Here is a 24,443-nt window from a genome sequence, read left to right on the forward strand (position 1 = left end):
ATATATATATATATATATATATATATATATATCGGCTGAACGACATAATTTTGGAACAATCCATTTTGATCTTGGAACAATCCATTTTAATATGGCTTACGCCTGACACTTTAAAGCTTAATTGTATTCATCACCAATCAACGCCTTTAATCGGACGAACCCATTTTTTTAATAGAGGAATGAAAGGTGATAACAAACGTACGAAAATGAAATGTCTTAGCGTTTTATTATATTGCAACAACTTCTAAAGGTGGATAGTTGGAAATACGTGGCCAAAGTAGAAAATTGTTACTGAATAGGGCCTTTTTAATCTGAGTGTCTTACGCAAAGTGTTAATGTTTAAATATGTCAATGCTGTTACTGACAAACTGTTTGTACAAAGGCCTTTTAAAACGATTGCTCTTGTTGTAGCAGGGAATGTTGTTATTAATCGCCATTGGATAAAAACTCCAACCATCAGTTTCTTTCAACCAATTACAGACGCAAGAATATGTCGCCCGTTGTATAAAAGACTAAACACAGCATCTTTCTCCGTTTTCTTCGTTTTCTTTCAGACAAAAGCAAAAGCCCATACGATGCACTCTTGTCAGGCATTTTGGGCCGAACAACTTTCTAAAATATTGCACACATAATTTGAAACTTTCGGTAACTTCTTTAGCTCTGCAAAAGACATACACGCGACTTAGTGAGCGCATATGTACACAAATTCATAGGCGCACATACTCTCTCATTAATAGCATAGATGCATGATATTCACACACACACACACACACACACACACACACACACACACACACACACACACACACACACACACACACACACACACACACACACACACGCGCGCGCGCGCGCATAACCGCACGTGACTAACCGAAAAAACGCAAATAAATTCTGTCACTAATAACGCATGTATATAAATATAAATGCCTAAGCATTTACACAGACGTAAATACTCATGGTACCAGCATTAACACAGACGTAAATACACATGGTACCAGCATTTACACAGACGTAAGTACATATGGTATCAGCATTTACATAGACGTAAATACACATGGTACCAGCATTTACACAGACGTAAATACTCATGGTACCAGCATTTACACAGACGTAAATACACATGGTGTCAGCATTTACACAAACGTAAATACACACGGCACCATCATTTAGAAAGGCGTAAATACAGAAGACACCAGCATTTCCGTCTGACTGCTTCCCACCAGACTACAACTTGGATGTCTTCAAGTCCAACGTTAACAAATTCCTAATGAACTGCCCCCTTAAGTAAACACTTCATCAAATCTCCACACTAACGTAATGTACTTGACATAATCCTTATCCCTGAGTGGCTTCTTGGCCTTGATAAGTGGTGATCACTGTGTAAAAAAAAATTTATACAGACGTAAATACACATGGTACCAGCATTTACACAGACGTAAATACACATGGTATCAGTATTTATACATACGTAAATACACACGGCATCATCATTTACAAAGGCGTAAATACAGAAGACACCAGCATTTACACAAACGTAAATACACATGGTACCAGAATTTACACAAACGTAAGTACACATGGTACCAGCATTTACACAAACGTAAATACACATGGTACCAGTATTTACACAAACGTAAGTACATATGGTATCAGCATTTACACAGACGTAAATACACATGGTGCCAGCATTTACACAGACGTAAATACACATCGTACCAGCATTTACACAAACGTAAGTACATATGGTATCAGCATTTACACAAACGTAAATACACATGGCACCAGCATTTACACAAACGTAAGTACACATGGTACCAGCATTCACACAGACTTAAATACAGATGGTACCAACATTTACACAGACGTAAATACAGATGGTACCAACATTTACACAGACGTAAATACATAAGGTACCAGCATTTACAAAGACGTAAAGTTAGAGGATACCAACCGAAAAACCGGGTGGTATTGTTTTTTCACACAGACAAGCAATCTCTTTTTCAAGAAAATTCTCGCACTCTTGTAATTCGCATTCTTTATTAATACATATTTTACATTGTTTTAAGTTATTATTAAAAAATAATTAGCTGTTAGGAACAGATTGTATCATTCTTTCATTTAATATGCGTTGTTTTAAGTTATTATTTAAAAATAATTAGTTTTTATGAACATATTTTATCATTCCTTCATTTATGTTGCGTGTAGTATCGAAGACGTAAATAAACCGCTTTCCAAGGCTTTATTGAATAAAATTCATAGCTACTAAATCAAGAGAGAAAGAACTCAGTCTTTTAAAGAAAAAGGAACACGTGCAAAATCACATGGCAAGAAACTGAATTTGTATATCGCTTTTTTTTTTTTTTTTTTTTTTTTGTAAGAACAAAATTTAAATGAAAATATAACAATACGTTATTCACCAAACTCTGGCGTCTCTCTCCAAGAAATTGGCTGAAATTATTTCAAATCTTTTTTATTTGTAATGTCATTTCTATATATTAAATACTATGTTTCTATCTCTCTGTGTATTTGAGTGTATGTTCGTGTGTATTCGCCTTGGCATCAGATGAAGTTTATGTTTGTTTTACTTGTATGAGCGCTGGTGCTGGAATCGTTAAGTATCTGATTTAAATGTGCAACCGTGATGAACGCCTTGCTGGCTAGAGAACAAACAAACAAACAAACAAACAAAAGCTTTTATCGAAATGAATTGATAGCACTATGTTGTTAACCGCTGATAACTTTTATTCGGTGAGATTTACATTGTCAAAATGTTGTTACTTGAGAGAAACATCTTGGGGTAAAGATTCAATTTCTTGAAGGTAAGCATGTCTCACCATAAGGTTTCACGTGAAAGAGAAGGTTCTGGAGACAAGTGTTTCTTGCAATAAAGTTTCACGTCTTGGAGGTTAGCATTTTTTACATTTTGTTACGCCAAAGACACATTAATTCTCATTAATTAAGTTTCATTATATACTATAACACCTTCTTAGGGGCGACATTGGGTAGTACAGGGTGACCCCCCCCAAAACGAGTCCCAACTATAATTAGGCCCCGTTTCTTAGTGTTTTGTCCGAATGAAATGAAACTTTAGCCATAACTAGTTTATTATATTCAAAACATCACATCAAAACACTAGGGTCTTTGGCCTTTTTTCTCCGTTCTACAGCATATGTTCTAGATGGCGTCCATTTAGTTTTTGTTTTTTTGGGGGGGGTCACCCTGTATAAGGCTTAATCAGAAAATATCTAGCAGGGATCCTCTACGCTCATCCAATCTGAAATAGGTGATCTATGTTTCGTGCAGTATACCAGACGGAGCTAAAATGCATTGACTGCTTGAGGCTACACAATCGGTCACCTAAAAATCGAAAACCATTCATCAAAGTGTTCATATTTTAAACCAAGATAATTATCTGGCTTCTTTAACCAAGTAATCTGTTAAGATAATTTCAAAATCTGTGCGTTTTTGTAATTTCATTTCTGTAAATCTATATAAGTAAAGTGCTACGTTTGTATGTATATTTGTGTATTTGGTTTTGTGGCATCAGACGAGGTTCGTGACGGTCTTGATGCGTCCATGTTAAAATCATTCGATATCTGATTTCTGTCCACAGCCGTTGTGATATGTCTGAATAACTGGGACAAAAAATATGTTATTGAAACAAAATAATAATAATATATAATAATGCAAGGGCTTGGTTTCTTAGTGACTATCCAATTTATCCATCTACTAAATTATATGCAGTTATAAGGAATTAAATGTTATTTGCAACAAAACTCTTCCAAAGTGAATTATATACAAATTATGTGAAATGTGATGAAATTCACAACAAATTTATTCAAAGTACGTTATTATGTGTAAAGATAATCGAAACAAAAAAACTGAACTTTGGTCATAGAAAATTTGTTTTGGAATATTGCAGTCTTTATCGTAGTACTCTCTTTTTAAATGAATATGACCACATAAAGGGTTTTAGAGTTATGTCTACATTGTTTAAATAAACCTACCAATGGATATTTGATTGATTAAATTATCTTTGGTACAACCTATAACAAACATTATTATTATTATTATTATTATTATTATTATTATTATTATTATTATTATTATTATTATTATTATTATTATTATTATTATTATTATTTTGTTTTTAGTGAGTTATACAGCTGATGTAATGGTCACCAGGACTATTGGGCTTAAAATGGCAGGTTCAATTTCTACTGGGACCGTTGAGTTATGTCAATGCAAGAAGCAAAATTATGTATTCAGAAAAATATCCATATTTATGTATCATGGAAATATGAAGTTTTTTTTACATTCATACACGATGCAAATATGGATACGTTGTCTCATATATTTATCATATATTTTCATAATATTTGGGGAAAAAGCAGAAATGAAGGAAAATTAAAACTTTTTTTAAAGAATGATATCATATCTTTATTTTTTTTTTGTGTGAAAAATAAATGAGAGATTAGTGGGAATCAACTGGATGGAGTCATGAAGAGAACTCAGAACCATGCTAGTTGTATGATTGCTATCGATGACTTATTCAACATGATACAACATTGAGTGGACCAAATACATTGCCAAGGTTGCTGCAAATAAATTAGGCTTTTTCTACCGTGCTGGAAAATTACTCACACCAGAGCGTATCCTACATCTTTACTAGGACACATTTCGCCCATGCATGGAATATAGTTAGCACATCTGGGTCAGTGCATCCAGTCTTTGACCCTTAGAGTAAAAAGAGTCTCCAATCTAATAGGTCCCGCATTATCAGCTAGGATCCTATCTCCCGCTGTCGCAATGTTGCATCTCTGTGCCTGTTTTACAAGTACTTTAATGGAATCATCAATTCAGAACATGTGCCCCTTGACGTACATACTCCTATTAACCTGACAAACAGCAACACCCATTCCCTTCACTGACGAGGTCCCTGTATGCCGGAAACCTTCTACTTTAATGGTTTCTCCTCTCGAATTGCTAGAATTTAAAATTCCCTCCCCGTTTCCTTTTTCTCTGACTATACTAACTTGCAAAAGTTTAAATGTACTGTGAGCAGACATCTCGCTTCCCAAATTCTCACGGCCCCCTGTTAGACACGATGACAGACAGCAGTTCCTTATGTTTGATGTGGCAATATGCCCTGTTAGGGATGCAAAAAGAGTAAAAAAATCGTCTAGGGATCAAATGACAATCAATTACAGGTACTATAGACAAACGTATATACACATGCATACACACGAATACATACATACATACATACATACATACATACATACATACATACATACATACAGACACACATTAACAGAAAGTTCTACTTGATTTTGTTTTTGTGTCTTTATAGAATCCTTTCATATGTTCATAATATCGTTCGTGTAAATACGACAGTAAATAGTGTGATAAAAAATTACAATCAAACGTCGTAAAATTGAACCCAGCATCCCATCGCGAAGACGGCACGAACAATGTTTGATTTGATCTGAAGTTCATCTTAAAACTGTAACAAAATTCAGTCACGTCCTTGTGGACGTTTTTAAAATGTCTGACCTCTTCAAAGAACCCGTCACGTTGACGGGCGATTTTCTCCCAAAATGTCCGATTGAAATACTCGTACAAAACGTAATCCACAGAACTGTACGTCCAGTAGAGTTGGTCTTGCCATTTTTGTATCTCTCGGCTCGTTTTTGGAAGTGTATTTTTTCTTCCTACATTGACCTTCATGTAAATGATATCTTTGAATGTCCAGCACATCATACGACGAAGAAGAATCAGAGACTCATGGAAGTATTCTACCAACATCACAAGGGAGAAATCTTGGTCCAACATTTTGATGTACTCGACTATTGCTTCAGGATCGGATACAATTGATATCCGGCCATTTGGAAACCCTAACGGCATGCCTAAACAGTGAGACAACAGGTTTTCAGTCAAGGAAAAATTATTAGGAATACAATAACGTTTCTCTGATATTGCACTTGATTTGTATATCGACTCATACATTCTATAATTGGTCAAATACTCACCAACAGCATCTGGCTGTGTTATATTAAGAAGTTTCTGAAGTTTAAAATAACGGAATGTGGAAATCAAATGTTTGTATGGTTCGCGAATGATCGTTATAAAAACCGTATCGGATGGCATGAGATGACGCATAAAGGTTCGGTTGTAAATTGCGTGTTCCGTCAGAATGTTATAACCGGTTCGACACTGAGGGCACAAGGGTGACTTCCGAGGTGGTTTGTAGTCGCCTGGTTCAATCGGGTAAGGCCAACCCAAGTAAAGACGTTTCTCGATGGGCAACACAAAGTTGAGATTTCGGGTTAACCCGAAACGCCGTAAAATCGTCTCCAAAGTTTCCGTAGCGCATTTCATGCATTTGATAAAAACGAAATTTTGTTTCTCCCGACAAGTTTTCAATCCGCCCTTGCTAGCGAGTACATTTTCCTCCGTATTTTGAGTAAAATGATTGAGAGACTTTTTAAGCCGAAGAACCTAGAAAATAAAAATAGCAAAACCATAAAGATACACAAAAAAATTATATGATGACTTGTGTAATAATTATTTTCGTAAAAGTTTTTATGCAAATGAAAACATCACCAAAATGTCTCCATACACAAAACATTTACATTGTTATTAAACTGCATCATTGCAATGATATTTGTGTTAAATGCTCTCCGCAGGAGTATATACTCTCGTAACTGCAACGAATATATCTATACCGATTGTCATATGCGACAATACATAGAAATTCGTAAAAGAATACAGAACTGTTGAAATTCTTAATATAAAAGCATACACATATTATTAATATATATATATATATATATATATATATATATATATATATATACTAGCTGTACCCTGCCACGCGTTGCTGTGGCTAAATTTGGTGTAATGGAAAATTCTATTAAAAAGAGAAAATGCATGTTTCTTATATTCTTAGTACAGCAATCTACTCTAAAAAAAGAAAGAAAAAAATGAAAAAAATGGTACTCTTGCAGAATTGGATCCTGATCCTCAGGATTACCGTCAATCATTGCTTGGGCTCGACCAACAATCAGTGGATAAAGCCAACGTTGAAACGCTAAATGTTTTTGTTTTTTTTCTGTATACAAAAATGTGAGTTAGTAATTAATATTTGAGTAATGGGGGGGGGTTACTATACACAGATTCGAAAAAGTTGTCCAAAAACAAATGAAAGCAAAGGTAAGGTAAGTTACATTTCTACCTAACTGGATAATTGTTTAGTGTTTTTATGTAAGGTAAAATGTTTAATCGACTGGAAAACCAGAAATGGTTGCAGACTGTTGAATACGTTAGGTTTGGGAAATGAAGTTGAAAACTAAAAACTATACAATACAGTGTAAAAAACCCACCGAATATGTTACCATGACATAGGCTGACATAATCGGTGGGTTTGTGACAGTATTTTGTATAGTTTTTTAGTTTTAACTCACTTTCTCAAACTTAACATAACCAACAGTGTCCGCCACCATTTGTATCTTTCAAATACACCGATAAACACTTTTTTTCGAGCTGACTAAACGTTACATTAAATGAAAATGGTTTGTATTAACAGATCCAAAGAAGTTGTCAAAAAATGAATATATAACAAATAAATGTTATCAAAAGGCAAGAAAAGTAAATGTTCTACCTAACTGGATAACATTGCAGTGTTTTTATGTAATGTTTAATCAGTTCAAAAACATGCAGTGTTTATCGGTATATTTGAAAAATACAAATGGCGGCAGACTGTATCGAACACGTTAAGTTTGGGGAAATTTTGGGGAAATGGGTTTAAACTAAAAAACTATACAAAATACTGTTAGGAACTCACTCAATATATGTTACTGTGATGTAGGCTGACATATAATCAGTGGTTTTAAATTTTGATCGATGCAGGTTACGACTTTTAAGAGTCCCTTTTAGTGATTACCTGGTTTGAGGATATCATACAACTAAATGGCAAATCTGCCCCAAAAATCCGGTATTATTTTACTTTAAGGCTCGTCTCATGTTCGTATATTACGAAATATTTTTATTGTAGATTTCAGTGTACTAAAAACGAATCTGCAAACCGTTTCCGTCGCAAAAAGAAAGTTTTCATGATATGAAGAAATTACTTTTTCGAAAAGTGGGTGATCACTTTTCAATTTAAATTTAACTTAGAATGAGCACCCACTTTCTGGCCACCTGACAGAGGGGCATTTTTCTCTGTGTGTGTGTGGGGGGTGTTTTGGCGGCCGACCCCCCGCCCCTCCAACCAATTTAAGCAGGTAATTTTAAAGGATTTTCCAAGGGTAGAAAGAAAGCCCCCACCCCAAATATCGTGGCCACAAAGTGGGTGATCATTTTACGTTAAATTATTATGGAAAAGTGATCCTTCACTTTTTTAAACTAACATTTCTTCATATCTTGGAAACTACTCGTTTGCATTAATTATAACGGTTATTTTCGTTTTCAGCGACCCCGAAAACCTAAGGAGTGGTAATTTTAAAGGAATTTTCGAGGGTGGAGTAATTCCTCATATTTACCTTTTTTTTTTTTTTTTTTTTTTTTTTTTTCCAAATAACATAAGAAATTAAGAATTAGACAAATTTATTGTGCTAATGCACTTACCGATCCGTACTATTTTTAAAATCGTATTTCCAAGTTTAATTAAAGTTTTTTTTTTTTATTCAATTGTTTTCTAAATAATGTTAATGCTTGCTTCTGTACTGTTCCTTGTCTGCTTAAGTTTAATTTTTGTTTATTAAATTGTTAGGTGAAAGTCCAGAATAGTTACAAAACACCCTGTTTTCCCCATGTAAAGAATGGCTTTTTAAATAATAACGTTATTATTTCAGCACGGATCAATAAGTGCACGAGTACCCAATTTCTTTAATAAAGAAAAAGCATTCATATTTTAGAATAGATGCAAAACTCCCTCCTCATGTTAAGAATAGCTTTCTAAATAACGGTATTATTTCAGCAGGGTACCTTCTCTGCATAAGTACTATCTTTTGTTTATTAAATTGTTAGGTGAAAATATAAAATAGTTACAGAACACTCCCCTTTTCCCATGTTAAGAATGGCTTTCTTAATAGCGTTATTTCAGCATAGTATCTTCTCTGCATAATTACCATCTTTTGTTTATTAAATTGTTAGGTGAAAGTATAGAATAGTGACAAAACGTCCTCCTCATGTTAAGAATGACTTTCTAAATAACGTTATTATTCTATTATTATATTATTATGGCACTTTCTCTGCATAAGTACCATGTTTTGTTTATTAAATTGTTAGGTGAAAGTACAGTACTCATGCAGAGAGTGATCCGTGTTGTAATAATAACGTTAATACTTAAAAAGCCATTCTTAACATGGGGAGGGGAGGGTGTATTTTAACCTTACAATTGAATAAAAAAAACATAATAAAACTGTAATTAAACCTGGAAATACGATTTAAAAAATAGCGGGGACAAAAATAAACTGTACTTTACCAACCAATCTTATATCGAAAAACAAAAAAAAAAAAAACTCAAAAAGCAAGCGACAAACTTTTATTTTGGCCTTATATATAATAAAGAAAAAATGGGGTTTGTATTACTGTACACATAGATTCGAAAAATTTGTCAAAAAAACAAATATATAACAGATAAATATTATCAAAGGCAAGATAAGTTACTTTTCTACCAAACTGGATACATTTTTTTTTTGTTTTTATTCAATGTAACATGTTTATTCAGCTCGAAAAACATACAGTGTTTACCGATGTATTGGTAAATTCAAAATGGCTCCCGACACTCTCTTTAACATGGTAAGTTTGAGAAAAGGTGTTATAAATAATAAACTAGACAAAATACTATTAAAAAAACACCGAATATATGTCAAAATATGTCACGGTAACATATATTGAGCGAATTTCTAACAGTATTTTGTCTAGTTTATTATTTATAACATCTTTTCCTGAACTTACCGTGTTAAAGAGAGTGTCGGGCGCCATTTTGAATTTTCCAATACATCGGTAAACATTGTATGCTTTTCGAGCTGAATAAACATGTTACATTGAATAAAAACACGAAAAATATATCCAGTTAGGCAGAAAAGTAACGTATCTTGCCTTTGATAACATTTATTTGTTATATATTTGTTTTTTGACAACTTTTTCGAATCTATGTGTACAGTAATACAAACCCGGAGAAATGTGTAAATTAAAAATTTGGAAGATAAACAAATGGATTATGTTTTTTTTTGTTTTTTTTTTACTTATCGAGTTAACAGAAAATTAAATCTTTCGTCAATTCGTGGGTGTGAAATGAATCGAACCGGAAGTTTAGTTTTATCAACAGAACAGATTCGCAGTAACTGCTTACGAAAATATATTTATTTAATTTAATATTTTAATAATTCGTGCAGCACGGTACCTTCTCTGCATAAGTACTATCTTTTGTTTATTAAATTGTTAGGTGAAAATATAAAATAGTTACAGAACACTCTCCCTTTCCCATGTTAAGAATGGCTTTCTTAATAGCGTTATTTCAGCACGGTACCTTCTCTGCATAAGTACCATCTTTTGTTTATTAAATTGTTAGGTGAAAGTATAGAATAGTAACAAAACGTCCTCCCCATGTTAAAAATGGCTTTCTAAATAACGTTATTATTCTATTATTATATTATTATGGTACTTTCTCTGCATAAGTACCATGTTTTGTTTATTAAATTGTTAGGTTAAAGTACAGTACTCATGCAGAGAGTGATTCGTGTTGAAATAATAACGTTAATATTTAAAAAGCCATTCTTAACATGGGGAGGGGAGGGTGTATTTTAACCTTACAATTGAATAAAAACATATAATAAAACTGTAATTAAACCTGGAAATACGATTTAAAAAATAGCGCGGACAAAAAAAAAAACCCTGTACTTTACCAACCAATCTTATATCGAAAAACAAAACAAAAAAAAACCCTCAAAAAACAAGCGACAAACTTTTATTTTGGCCTTATATAATAAAGAAAAAATGTGTAAATTAAAAAAATTTGGAAGATAAACAAATGAATTATGTTTTTTTTAATAGGTTTATTTCAGCACGGTATCTTCTCTGCATAAGTACCATCTTTTGTTTATTAAATTGTTAGGTGAAAGTATAGAATAATAACAAAACGTCCTCCCCATGTTAAGAATGGCTTTCTAAATAACGTTATTATTCTATTATTATATTACTATGGTACTTTCTCTGCATAAGTACCATGTTTTGTTTATTAAATTGTTAGGTTAAAGTATAGTACTCATGCAGAGAGTGATCCGTGTTGTAATAATAACGTTAATATTTACGAAAATATATTTATTTTATTTAATATTTTAATAATTCGCGAGGTAAATTTATTTTAATAACATAAAAACATACCTCGACTCTAAAGATGGGTTGTCTGAAAATTTCAAATAAATTGGTAACGTAGAAATATGGTTTTATTCACTTGTAACGAACCAAATTTACATTTATATATATATATATATATATATATATATATATATATATATATATATATATATATACGCCCTGTAAAATGCTTTGGGTGTTTATTAAATAAAAGTACAATAACCTAGTTTAAATTCTTAAGGATATTATGTTCAAGATATTGTAGATTTCGCCCTTGCATAAGCCGACTTACCCGTAGAAAATTCACAATTATAAAAAAGCATTCAACTATTAAACAAGGAAATAAACAACAACAACATAATAATAATAATAATAATAATAATAATAATAACAATAATAATAATAATAACAAGAAGTCATAACTTAATTTTTATAACAGAAAACGGATATCATTAGCTATTTTCATGTAGCTGTTTTTAAGATTTAAAAATAGGCCAGCTGTTACATTCATGCTTCTCTAGTGAAAGCATCACTTCGTCACTAAGAAAATATAGACTTAATTTAGTTACTATTTCACAAATATATGTTATAAAATATAATTATGTAAATAATAAATAAGTATAATGTAAATAATAAATAATAAGTATAATAATACAATTGAAACCTTACTCTAAAGAATTACTTTGTGATGTATTAGTTAGCATAATATGGGAAGGAGAATAACATGCCTTAGAATTGCTACCATTTACAGTTTTCATTTTCATTCTTCCTTTTTCTCTTCTTTCTTTCTTCCTTTTTCTTTTCTTCTTTTCTCCCTTGTGCCTTTTCACTTTTTTCCTTATCTCTTAACCTGTTCACTGAGGAGTGTAGGGACTATAGTGGTAGAGCGGGGATATACAAGAGGGCAACGAAAGTCGTACATTTTCTGATCACATAAAAATTCTAATCAAATTAAAAGCATTTTTATAACTAAATAACCCAGATTAAATCTGAAACACCTTTTAGCAAAGATAGGTCAAATCCACATTCCTCTACTGTTTGAACATATACACACTAGTATGTTTAAAATTTAGGGCGACCATCACATACGCATACGAATGCTTTTCTTTCTAATCTTCCATTACCTCTATCTCGATCTTTAACCCCCAACCTTTCCCATTCATACCTATATCTAAATACAGACTAAAATCCGTACCCTTATTGGGTCTTATTTACATACAGCCAAATCTTATTTTTCACCACATTTTACGGAACATCCTGATATTAATTCTCTATGACGAGGAAGACCTGATATTTTTTTCGTATAAGCTGTATCGCCTGAAGAGGTTTCTAGTAACTAGCTGACCGAAACATGTTCATGGCTGTGTAGCAACATATTAATGCTTATGTAAAAACAATTAAAGAGTATATATATATATATATATATATATATATATATATATATATATATATATATATATGCTAGCAAGGAGACTCAATGTTGTCTGGAATTGAGTGAAGATCAACGAATGTGCCACACTTTCAATAGTTTTATTTTTATCGAAATTGATGAAATCACCCACTTTTCAGTCAAATTGATTGCCTTCTTTAGTCGGGAACCTACCATGGTGCAGTGGAAGAAGGCGTCACATGCCTCCCGGTATTGACTTTGTCTGCAATAAATTACACTATAAAATAACTTACTGTTGATTTTATAATGACTGGAATTAAAGTTTAAAATGTAAAAGTAAAATATCAGGGTTCAATTGTGCTCTAAACAGAAACATTCATTTCGAACACACCCATGTCTTACTTAAGTGTGTTGATTTTACACGCCGGGCCCTTCTGCTTGTGCGGTGATAAAGGGTGTTAACGTTTGAAAAAATCGGATTGTTCCTGCTTTAATCGGAATTTTTCGATTATCGATTTTCGATACTTATTCCATAAAATACAAAACCTATCTAAGAACACTCTCAGACACATAAAGTACATTTGTGTAAAATTTTTAAAAATCGGCCCAGAGTCCATAGGAAACTAAATTACACACACACACACACACACACACACACACACACACACAATTTTTGTTGGTCTGTCATGCTTAAGTAGGAAATAGAATTTTTGTTAGTCTATCACGCTCAACGTTGAAGTTTGAAATAGCATTTTTGTTGATCTATCATACTTATGTTGCAATAGTATTTTTGCTGGCCGAAAACGGATGACAAAGATTTTCCCAACTCTCAGTGCCCTGTATATCAAATTTCGAGTCTGTAGACTGAAAATTGACAGAGTTATTGCCTAGGGAAATGTACACAGACAGACACACAGACACACACAGAGACAGACACTTTCACTTTTATAGATATACTAGCAGTTCCGTCCGGCTTCGCTCGGGCCCTATGTACTGTTCATAAGGTTATGGGCATATATATATATATATATATATATATATATATATATATATTAAAAAGTGTGAATATGTAAAGTAATGCCTTTCTGTATAATAGTCTTCCTTAACTACCATAGAGAAAAGACAGACAGACATTTTCACTTTTATAGATATATAGATTGATAGATAGATAGATAGATTGGATACAATATATAGTAATGATTTAAAAAGAATTTTAAAAAAGACTCGTGCGCCACCACCGAGAATCGAAACTAAAACGTTCAGCTAACGATTTATTTTGCCTCTGCCATCAATGACTTGGCTATGAAAACATGTTTACTGCAAGGCTAAAAATTAAAACATGAACCAATAGCTACTACTTTATGTATTCGTAATGCTGGGGTTCGACCTTCACCTGGCAAATTTCTTTTTTTTTAATTTTCACACTTTTGCACCGATTTTTCGGGGCTAAAACCCAAATATAAAGTTTTGCATATATTCAAATACCTTATATATGAAGTTTCATGTCTGTAGACCAAAAACTCTAGGAGGAGTTTGGTAGGCAAATTTGTTAAACAAATATATATACATATAAATAAATATATATGGAAACAATTTTGCGTTTACTATAAACTTTTTAAGCAAATATTATGCAAGTATAAATCATGTAGAATAAGTGCATGAATATAATTACACGTAATAGTTAAATAAAGATGATTATCGCATTAGAAAACTGAAGCAACTAATAGGGAATCAATTAAAATGAATGTTTTAAAGGATATGCAAATTAGCTAGATATTTTGTTAGTGAATGCAATTCCACACCCTATAAGAAATTTGCATTTTCTTTTTAAATAAATAGAAAAAAGGGGTTTTAATATGAATATCAATACAAACAGAAGAAAAACGAATTTATAGGAGTACAGATAGATTATCATTTTTTTGTAGCAGACAGGTCACAAACAAATAGGTAAAGCAACATAAATTGTTTCTGACTAATTTCCCAACTGCATTTCCTTAAAAATAAGTAATGTCGCCAATCGAAACATTTACAGTTTTAAAGCCGAAAATATGTGCGTTTGAAAGGATGAGCAAAAATTACTACTGGTAAACACTTTTAGACAGAAACACCTAAGAAAACAAGAGGATAGGTCAATAATATGTCAAAATGGCCTTCCAGCTGAAGCGAACTCACCCTATCCAGTTTGTCTGCGCTTTTTCTGCTATTTGGTCGCCAAGGTAGCCATTGTTGTGCTTTCGGTTTCTCTTTAAACGCCTGCTGCGCTCTATAATGGATGTAGAACACTGAGACGACGAAACCATAAACGAAAAACAGCAGCAGCAACAACAACCGTGTCTTGTATTTCATGGCTAATATCTGAAAGAAGCAAGGTACTTAAATAAAAATATATATATAACATAAAAAACACAATTATCGTACATTTTGAGGATTTTTTATTTCGACAAATTTTTACTAAACTTATAACAAAGTGAAAAACGGTGTCACACGTCTTAAAATAGAATTGTCTTTTTCGAAAAAAGATTCAATCTTTCCCCATTTCTAAAGCGATAATGAAAAACCTGTTTTTATTGTCTAGACTAGGGGTTATCTACCGTAGAAATCAAACATATATTTCTAGGTGTACACAGACAAATCATAATATATAAGGGACTTACAATGTGTGTGTCTGAACATACATATATATCTATATATCTATAAAAGTGAAAGTGTCAGTATCTGTGTGTTTGTGTACATTTCCCTACGCAATAACTCTGTCAATTATTAGTCTACAGATTCGAAATTTGATATACAGGGTACTGAGATTTGGGAAAATCGATGTGATCGGTTTTTGGCCAGAAATTTGTCGATTAAGGGGTTTCATTTCATTAAATTTTAGATATAGGTTCTTTGGATATGGATCTAACTTAACTTAATTTGAGCCCGAAACAATAAATATTAAGGGGTCATAATAGGGGTGAAATTTAAAAAAATTGACCACTTTTTTTTTTTTTTGCTTAGCATACATCTCCAAACACCCGGGCAACGCCGGGCACTCATACTAGACTATATATCGATAAAAGTGAACGTGTCTGTGTGTCTGTGTGTCTGTCTGTGCACATTTTCCTTCGCAATAACTGTCAATTTTTAGTCTACAGACTCGAAATTTGATATACAGGGTACTGAGATTTAGGAACATCTATGTGATCTGTTTTCGGCCAGAAATTTGTCTGTTAAGGGGTCAAAGTTCAACGATTTGACCTTTGAGAACTCTACCAAACTCCTATGACAATTTTGGGTCTACACACTTGAAATTTTAGATATATGTTCCTTGGACATGGATCTAGCTTATTAACTCAATTTGAAACAAAAACAATAAATGTTAAGGAGTCATAATAGGGGTCAAATTTAAAAAAAAAAACTGACCGTTTTTTTTGTTTTTTTTTCGTCAGCATACACCTCCAAATACCCGGACAACGCCGGGCATCCATGCTAGTATATATATATATATATATATATATATATAATAAAGGACAAAAAGTTATATCCCAAAATTCATGATGTTAACCATTTTATAATTTATTCCTTTAATTCTTTTGACTTATACACTTTTTGATAGTATCTGTTTCGTAGCGCAAAATCAATCAATATTAAGTTCTTATATCGAAAAAAGTTTTTCTTTATAATCGAACATTTTGTTGGAATTCTTTCCCCAAAATCGAACATTTTGTTGGAATTCTTTCCCTCCAAAAACAGTAAACATATATATATTATATATACGTCTGTCTCCATATTTTCAAACTCTATCTCCCCCAAAACAAAAAGTCGCAGAGCGGCGCTACGGATCTCAAATAATTGGATTTTTACGTACCGTGCTTTTATGGGTCTTTAACCGATTAAAATAGTTTTTAAGGGGTTAAAAATCGGTCAAAATTGAAAACATTGTTTTACATTTTGTTCATTCATCTTACTTGATTTTTAATTTTAAATCAGTTCATATGTGTGTCACGTTGGTGCAGTGGTAACGTCATCATCTCTGAATGCTACAGTTTTGCTTTTGGTTTCGATTCTAACTGATAGCACCCAAATACTTTTTTAAAAACTTTTTAAATCGCGACGCTTTAATAATATATACTAAATTTGGACAAATAAAAATTTCATATTTAAGCGTATTTTATGATCGGCCAAAGCCGGCTAAAGCGGGGCGTCTCCCCGCTAGTATATATATATATATATATATATATATATATATATATATATATATATATAATTTAAAGGATATTAGAGCAATAGTCTTAAGAGCTGAGTGTATTTCAATGTAACAGTGAAATTACTAGTTTAATTGAAATACAGGAAAGAGAAAGTGCTCGTTGTAATTTAGATATATAATAAGCTCGATAGGTAGATATCCTAGAGCTAATTCAATATTAAGTAATGTGATTTATAATTTAAAATTTGAACAATTAAATTTCAACTAAATTAGAAATCCGTTTCATAAGAAGGAACAACAACAAAATCAATTATCTGTACGATCGTTTCGGAAAACAATGCTTTTTACTGTGGTAAACATCCAGTTACGAACAATAATTACATATAGTTTTTTGATAAGCAAGGTCTCCTCGTCAGCAAATTTTGAAGGGTTTTTATTAAATCTAAAAGACACCATAACTAAACCTAGCATTAAAAGTAAGGCAGATGTATCTGAAAAAAAATTTAAATAAAAGGTCTGGATTTAAAGTTGATAAGAAGTTTAATATAGGTTATAGATAGAGAAAAAAAAGAGTAAATATAGATTTGAATTTGAATTATAAATTTGCCTTGAGTACAGTATTAAAATATATATATGTATATATATGAAAAAATGGACACACATATACATAGATATAGAGGTATATACATAAAAAATATAGGTATAAAACTTTACCTTTTAATTTTTCGCCTTTTGAAATCAGGAACTATGGTTAAAATACTCATATATATGTTTGCTATAGTTTTTTCGCCTCTTTAAATGATGAGTTTTAAAAGGGGGGGGACGTCCGTGTAATAAGTTATTTCTGTTATCGTACTTTTGATTTAAAGACGCCACGGTTTATATTCGAATGTTGTTTTATATAATTTCATAATGTAAGGGGGGATAATTAGTCATATTTTCTTTTATTAAGGGCGTAAGGGGGATAATTAGTCTAATTTACTAAAAAAAAAAAAAGGATTGTAATCTATTTTTACTAATAAGTAATTTATCATAATAAAAAGCATTGTTTTCCGAAACGATCGTACAGATAATTGATTTTGTTGTTGTTCCTTCTTATGAAACGGATTTCTAATTTAGTTGAAATTTAATTGTTCAAATTTTAAATTATAAATCACATTACTTAATATATATATATATATATATATATATATATATATATATATATATATATATATATATATATATAAAACCGATTTTATTTTGGAATCTTAAGTAGGACGACCCCCGGTGTGTTTGAGATATTGTGGGGAATAAGAACTTTAACTAGGATCAAGCGTAGTCTAACAAAGGTACAGTGACGAGGATGACCATAGACAATCCCTACCCAATTTTTGAGTGGCCTTGCGCCTGATTTTTTGTTTATCACTGTTTTGTTCTTTTTGTAACTCTTCAGAGTAAATAAAACAAAATATATAACTCAACTGCATTGGCTTCGTAAACGTTCAACACGCGCCTTTGAATGTTGTTCGGTTCAATTTTTTCTGCATACAGGAATTCAAATACGCATTTCTACTTTTGACGCAAATCTATGACAGGGGTTGCTTTCCTAGGGTCTCACACCGTCAATATCTGCAACAGAGAGATTAGAATTTATGGTTATGAATGCATGAGTTTAATCGTCATAGCAATGCCATTTGTAATCCCATCTGATCCATTTGAGCAGAGTAAAAAATAGAAGACATTACTTTTGAGACATCCCTTGTCATAACATGTCAAAAAACACTTTGAAAAAGAGTTAAAAACATATTTACTCTGAAAAGGAAACACTTGATAAGTGGATAGTCCTTAATCAGTGGAGTTTCGAAGAAATACTTTACTTCTCATCAGAGGGTAGGAATTAGCAAAATGCGGGATCGGATTTTGCATACAAAAGTATTTGATGAAACTGCAAGTAAGTCAAAGATCTTACTTGATAACAAAAAGTGAAGCAGAGGGAATATGGTGAAGAAAAAGGTGATTTCACGCGAATGGATAGTCTAGTGAACATAACATAATTCAATGACGGTAAAATCCAAAAATATAACTCCAAGAAAGTTAATTGAATTTCCGTTTGCACAAGTAAAATCCAAGGAAATCACGTAATTGGAAGATGGTCTAAAATAATCCAAAAGGCCGAAATCCATGGAATAATTCACAAATGTGTACAAGGAACAGGGGAAAAATTCCAATAATATTAATATTATTGGAATTTGTTTCCTTTTCAGATTAAATATGTTTTAACTCTTTTACAGCGTGTTTTTTTAACATGTTTTATTAACTGTTTGCTCTTATTATAAGCTCTATCTCCTATTTGGTTTATCGAGTTTTACATCTGGTTGAGATTACTTAATAACTATTAATTTTTTAATATTTATAATATACTTTATTTTAACCATCTTGGATCATTTTGGTAAATTTAATTGTAATTTATATATATATATATATATATATATATATATATATATATATATATATATATATATATACTAGCAAAAGTACCCGTCGTTGACTGGGTTAAAAAACAGCCTACAGAAAATGGACTCTGATTTATAAAAGTATGATAGATAGGAAGGATTGTAATGAGATAGCTTCGAATTTGGGGGTATCAAAACCAAAGCAAAATATGATGAAAGTAAAAATAAAATAGATAAACCTCATAATTTATTATACCATACCTGTTCACACTGAAACACTTATCACAATATTCTGTGGATCTGTATTAAAAAAACCTTGTTAAACTTTGTGACACATTTCCATTCTATGGAGGTCAGGCGCGAACGAACACCCCATAATTTTATTATATCACATTTCTTCAAACTGAAACATAATTATCAAAGTATGCATACGCAGATAGATATGAAAAGTGTTTATTAAAGTTTGTGCCTATTTCCATTCTATGGAGGCCAGGCGCGAACGCAGGCCCAACAATTTTATTATACCATCCCTATTTAAGTTAAAACATACTTATCAAAGTATTCTTATGTACATCTATATCAAAAACACTTGTAAACGTTGTTTTTTAATTTATAAATTTGAAGTGTCACAGTGAAGTATCACAGTGAAGTATTAAAATAGCACACTAATTGAATCCACTAGACCAAAGGGTCAAACGAGCTAGAATAAAGGAAGCAGGGAACAGATCAAACAATTCTGAAGAACACAAGCCATAATAATAATATATATAGAAAGACTGAGAATGTTCGCAATGTTCAATAATCGCCTTATTATTTGAATTGTTCTTTTATGAAATAAGTTAAAAACATCAATTTAAAAAATTATATTCTCACTAATCAATGCATTTGTGCTTAAATTATTCTATTATTTTCTGTCCAGTTTCTGCCACCATCTTTATATTTCATTTTTAATCTGCAGGAATCATGTGGTATAAACAACTACCACCATAGTTATAATCTTATATATTGAATTCCTTTTAATGATATTAGTAAATCCATTTGAATGTTTATAAAATTATAATTTCCAAAATCGCTTGGTGATACTAAAAACTACTAAGAATTAAAATATTAAAAAAAATATTGTAGATCCAAAATCGTTATGGGAATCCTGTCTATTAAATCTTCTGTTTTTTTTCCTTTTGATTAAAATCGTCACAGTATCAATTAAATAATTTTTGACACAAACATTAAAACATTATTTTTTTTTGTAAACATTTTTGTTATCGATTCAAAAAAAGAAAAGAAAAGGGAATTGCATATGCTATTGAAGTACTCTGGTATCTGGTTAAAACAACCCCCTTAATGAAAAACTCATCACGAATCAAATTAAAAATAATAAAACTGTTTAAAAACATTACATACCATTTGGGTTTCGATCCAATAATATTGTTGTCATTTAGATTAAATGGAGGATTTAATTTTTCTTTTTTTTTTTTCAGAAATATCGTTGATTAAGTCCAATAATTAATGAAATCATATTGTGAATTAAATCTGTTTTTAATTGTGATAATGTGTTAGGTTCGAAGCATTTTAATAGAAAATCGTTGTGATTCCACCCCAGTCATTTTTTTTAATCCTGTCGCAGATTAAACCATATTCAATAGAAAAGTATTATGGTTCTAATCCAATAGTCTTAGAATAATTAAAATCATGTAATGAATTTTCTCAAATCATGATTACGCCAATAAATTCCTGTGTATATATAAATCGATGGAATGTATTCAATCCGACAAGTTTACGATTTTATACTTATCTATACACTTCTAAAATCTACGAAATCGCATGCATGAAAATAAGCATCCTTTTCAGAAATGTCGATGTTAGAAGCTTTTATCATTGAATGCGTTGTTTTTGTTCTTTTGCAATAATGGATTTAAGTCATACTTTTTTCTTGTGTCTCTCAGTAATATTTTTATAATGTGCTTTCATTGGCCACCAGATTATGGCGCGTTTTAACGGATGTCTCTCTTCTTCGAGTCTATTAGTTACTAGGATATTTATTTTCTTTTTATAGATTAGTTGATTTCTTTGTTTATTAGTGTGAGTTCTTAGCATTAATGATCTTGTTTGGTTTGGGTTGGGTAGGTTGATGCAGTAAGATCTGCGCATGCGTTAAATTTCTTTTTAATGATATCTTTTTTTTAAATTTAAACACAGCATGTATTCCTCATAGTATTCGAAAATGCCTGCGCCAACTCTTTTTTAAATATAAATCTCCAATTTATCTGTGTTTAAGTGAATTCACGTACATTAAAGTAGTTTTGCATAGCAATACACAGGAGACCAAGAGAGTCTTGGCGGAACACATTTTGTAACAAAATATCTATTTTTAAAATGTTGCTATGTTTAAAATTCTGGCATATAATTTATTTAAAGATATATCTATGAGCTAGAAATTAACCCAAAATATTCATCAAGGGGTTTTATAGATCTTTATAAAAACTCTGAGTGGCTTATTGGAATAGAAAATGAATAGATTTTATAGGAATACAGAATCCAAAAATTGTATTGATATTGTTTACATTTATCACTTTAATGAATTATAGAATATTTTGTAGAAGTAAATTTTACAAAAAGAAAAATAGCATTTACAGTCACGTGTTGTGCGCGCACACGCCACTAACCTACTTTTGGGAATAGAATTAAATATATATATTGTCTGTATTTTTGAGATAAGGTGTTTTCATTGATTGAGATTGTCGGACTGACTTCCTCATCTTGGTTGTTATCGTCACAACGTTTCAGCCGTTTTGCCCTCCGGCCTTCATCAGGTGTTTTGTATCGAACTGGGGAACCGTTTGTTAGGAGTCTCGAACCCAACCCTTTATTATTATTACGGGGGTACTGTTTTCGGACTCCAGCTAGGCTCTGGGACATAGTTGCTGATTCTTTGTTTTGAATGTTACTTTTTACTGCCCCCGTTCAGGATTGAACTCAGCACCTTTGGGTAACTGTAAACTTTGATACAACGTCTAGGGCCACTCGGCCATATGTCACTAGGACAATTCTTAGTTGTTAATGTTAAACCTATGTTGTTATTCAAGGTTTTCTCTCTCTATCAGAGGTGTCCAAATTGCATTCAGCTCTATGCTTGGTTTGCTCAGTAGGTTGTTATGTCCGAGCATGTGAGCTGTTTCTTTAAGTTTTCTCACTTTCCAGTGGGTCTCTCTGTTTATTATTTTTACTTCATCCCATAGGGGGCGATGGTCCCCCCTCTCCATCCAGACATGGTTGACTATACCCGATTTTTCCGTCTCCCCTTTAGTTACCGCTTTTCGATGTTCTTCCACCCTTATTTTAAGGGGGCGGCATGTTTCACCCTTGTAAACCTTTCTGCAACTGCATGGGATGGAGTATATGCAGTTTTTGGTCATGTTCTCCTCCATGCGGGGCTTCACTCGTACCAGGTGTTGTCTGAGTGTTGACTCGCTCTTGAATACCGTCCTGATGTTGTAGGGGGCACATATTCTCTGAATCTTTTCGGAGATGCCTCGTATGTATGGTAGGCAGACCGTTGGAGGTTTTTGGGTTTCATTCTCCTCTCTTATACTATTAACACGTCTTGTAAGGGTGCCTGCGCGTTAAATTTTTGTGGCAAGAGTTGCGGTATCACTACCACACCTCCCCTGAATTGACATTGTTAAATATCAGTGGCAAGTGGAGGTTCAGGACGACTGGAAACAATGTCGAGATAAATGAAGAGTACATACAGCGCCGAGAATTCCCAAACGGTCACTCATCTGTTATTAACCAGGCCCAACGTTGCTTAACTTCGGTGATTTTGGCAAGAACCGGTGTGTTAACGTGATTGTGCTGTATATATCATGTTAACACACTGGTTCTCGTCAGATCATGTAAATTAAGCAACGTTGAGCCTGGCCAGTACCAGATGGGCGACCATTTGGGTATTTACCGCATCGAGTTGTAGAAATTTGTATCTGAAGGCGCAGTAATTCATTGGGGGAGATGCACCCCTAGTCTTCATTAAGACACGTATCTAAGAGAAGGAAATTCTGATGTAAAACCTGCAGTCTACTGTACACTCTGTCCTGTGGCAGTCATCTGCACCGACGGAGTTTAGCAATAATACCAAAAAGTGTGGTTTGTTCTACACAAAGCTTTCACCACTATAAACAAATCATTTGCGTGGATTTCCGAGCAACTTAGTTGTTGTGGCAGAAACTCATGTGTGGAAATCAGCGAGAGAGTCCATTTATATATATAATGTATATATATATAATATATAATAGATATATATAATATATATATTATATATGATATATATATAATATATATAATATTATATATATATATATATGTATATATATATATATATATATATATATATATAGTAATTTATAAAATATATATGGCGATTAAGCTACACTGAATATTCTGCGTTTCATCCACTCTATGACTCTTCAGGCTTATACGCGAATTCTGTGGTTGTTTATCGTTTTTATATGCTCCTCTTCTATTGAGATTTTAGTTAACCAATCAGCTTTCTAGTATCCACCGCGCCCTTCCTATCAGCCAATGGGCATGCATTTTATCAGACAAAGGATCTGTTTTAAAACTAGGTTAGTGTTTTTTTGTTTTTGTTTTTTTTGTTAGTTTATATATAAATATATATATGTCTACATACATATATGCACACATATATACATATATATACATATATATATATAGAGAGAGAGAGCATTCTTCCAGCATGACAATAATCCAAAACACATATCCAAGACAACCACTGATTTACTGAAGAGACTGAGAGTAAAGGTGATGGACTGGCCAAGCATGTCTCCAGACTTGAACCCAACAGAACATCTTTGGGGCACCCTCAAGCAGAAGGTGGAGGTGTGCAAAGTCTCAAATATCCGCCAGCTCCGCGACGTCGGAATTGAAGTGGAAGAGCATTCCAGTGGCTAAATGTGAAGCTCTGGTAAATTCCATGCTCAGGAAAGTGAAGACAGTTTTGGATAATGATGGTGGCCACACAAAATATTGAGAGTTGACATGTTGTATGTTA

The 24,443-nt window shown here is 32.3% G+C and overlaps 1 protein-coding gene across 2 annotated transcripts in view; it reads right to left on the bottom strand.

Moving 5' to 3' along the window:
• Positions 1-202: 202 nt before the first annotated feature.
• LOC145277796 (galactosylceramide sulfotransferase-like) overlaps positions 203-24,443 on the bottom strand; it is a 27,947-nt gene continuing 3,706 nt past the window's right edge. The window contains exons 1-3 of one of the 2 annotated variants that reach the window (XM_080129619.1): positions 20,780-21,596; positions 14,930-15,112; positions 203-6,504 (exon numbers count right to left, since the gene is read on the bottom strand). In XM_080129619.1, the coding sequence (XP_079985745.1) occupies positions 5,314-6,504; positions 14,930-15,112; positions 20,780-20,782 (1,377 nt within the window). In that variant the 5' untranslated portion in view covers positions 20,783-21,596 and the 3' untranslated portion in view covers positions 203-5,313. Of the gene's footprint in view, positions 6,505-14,929; positions 15,113-20,779; positions 21,597-24,443 lie in introns of those variants that run through there. The other variant, XM_080129620.1, reaches the window with a different exon arrangement.

The sequence above is a fragment of the Euprymna scolopes genome, chromosome 6 (assembly GCF_053919585.1).
Source record: "Euprymna scolopes isolate OS-2025 chromosome 6, ASM5391958v1, whole genome shotgun sequence".
NCBI classification, from domain to species: Eukaryota; Metazoa; Mollusca; class Cephalopoda; order Sepiida; family Sepiolidae; genus Euprymna; species Euprymna scolopes.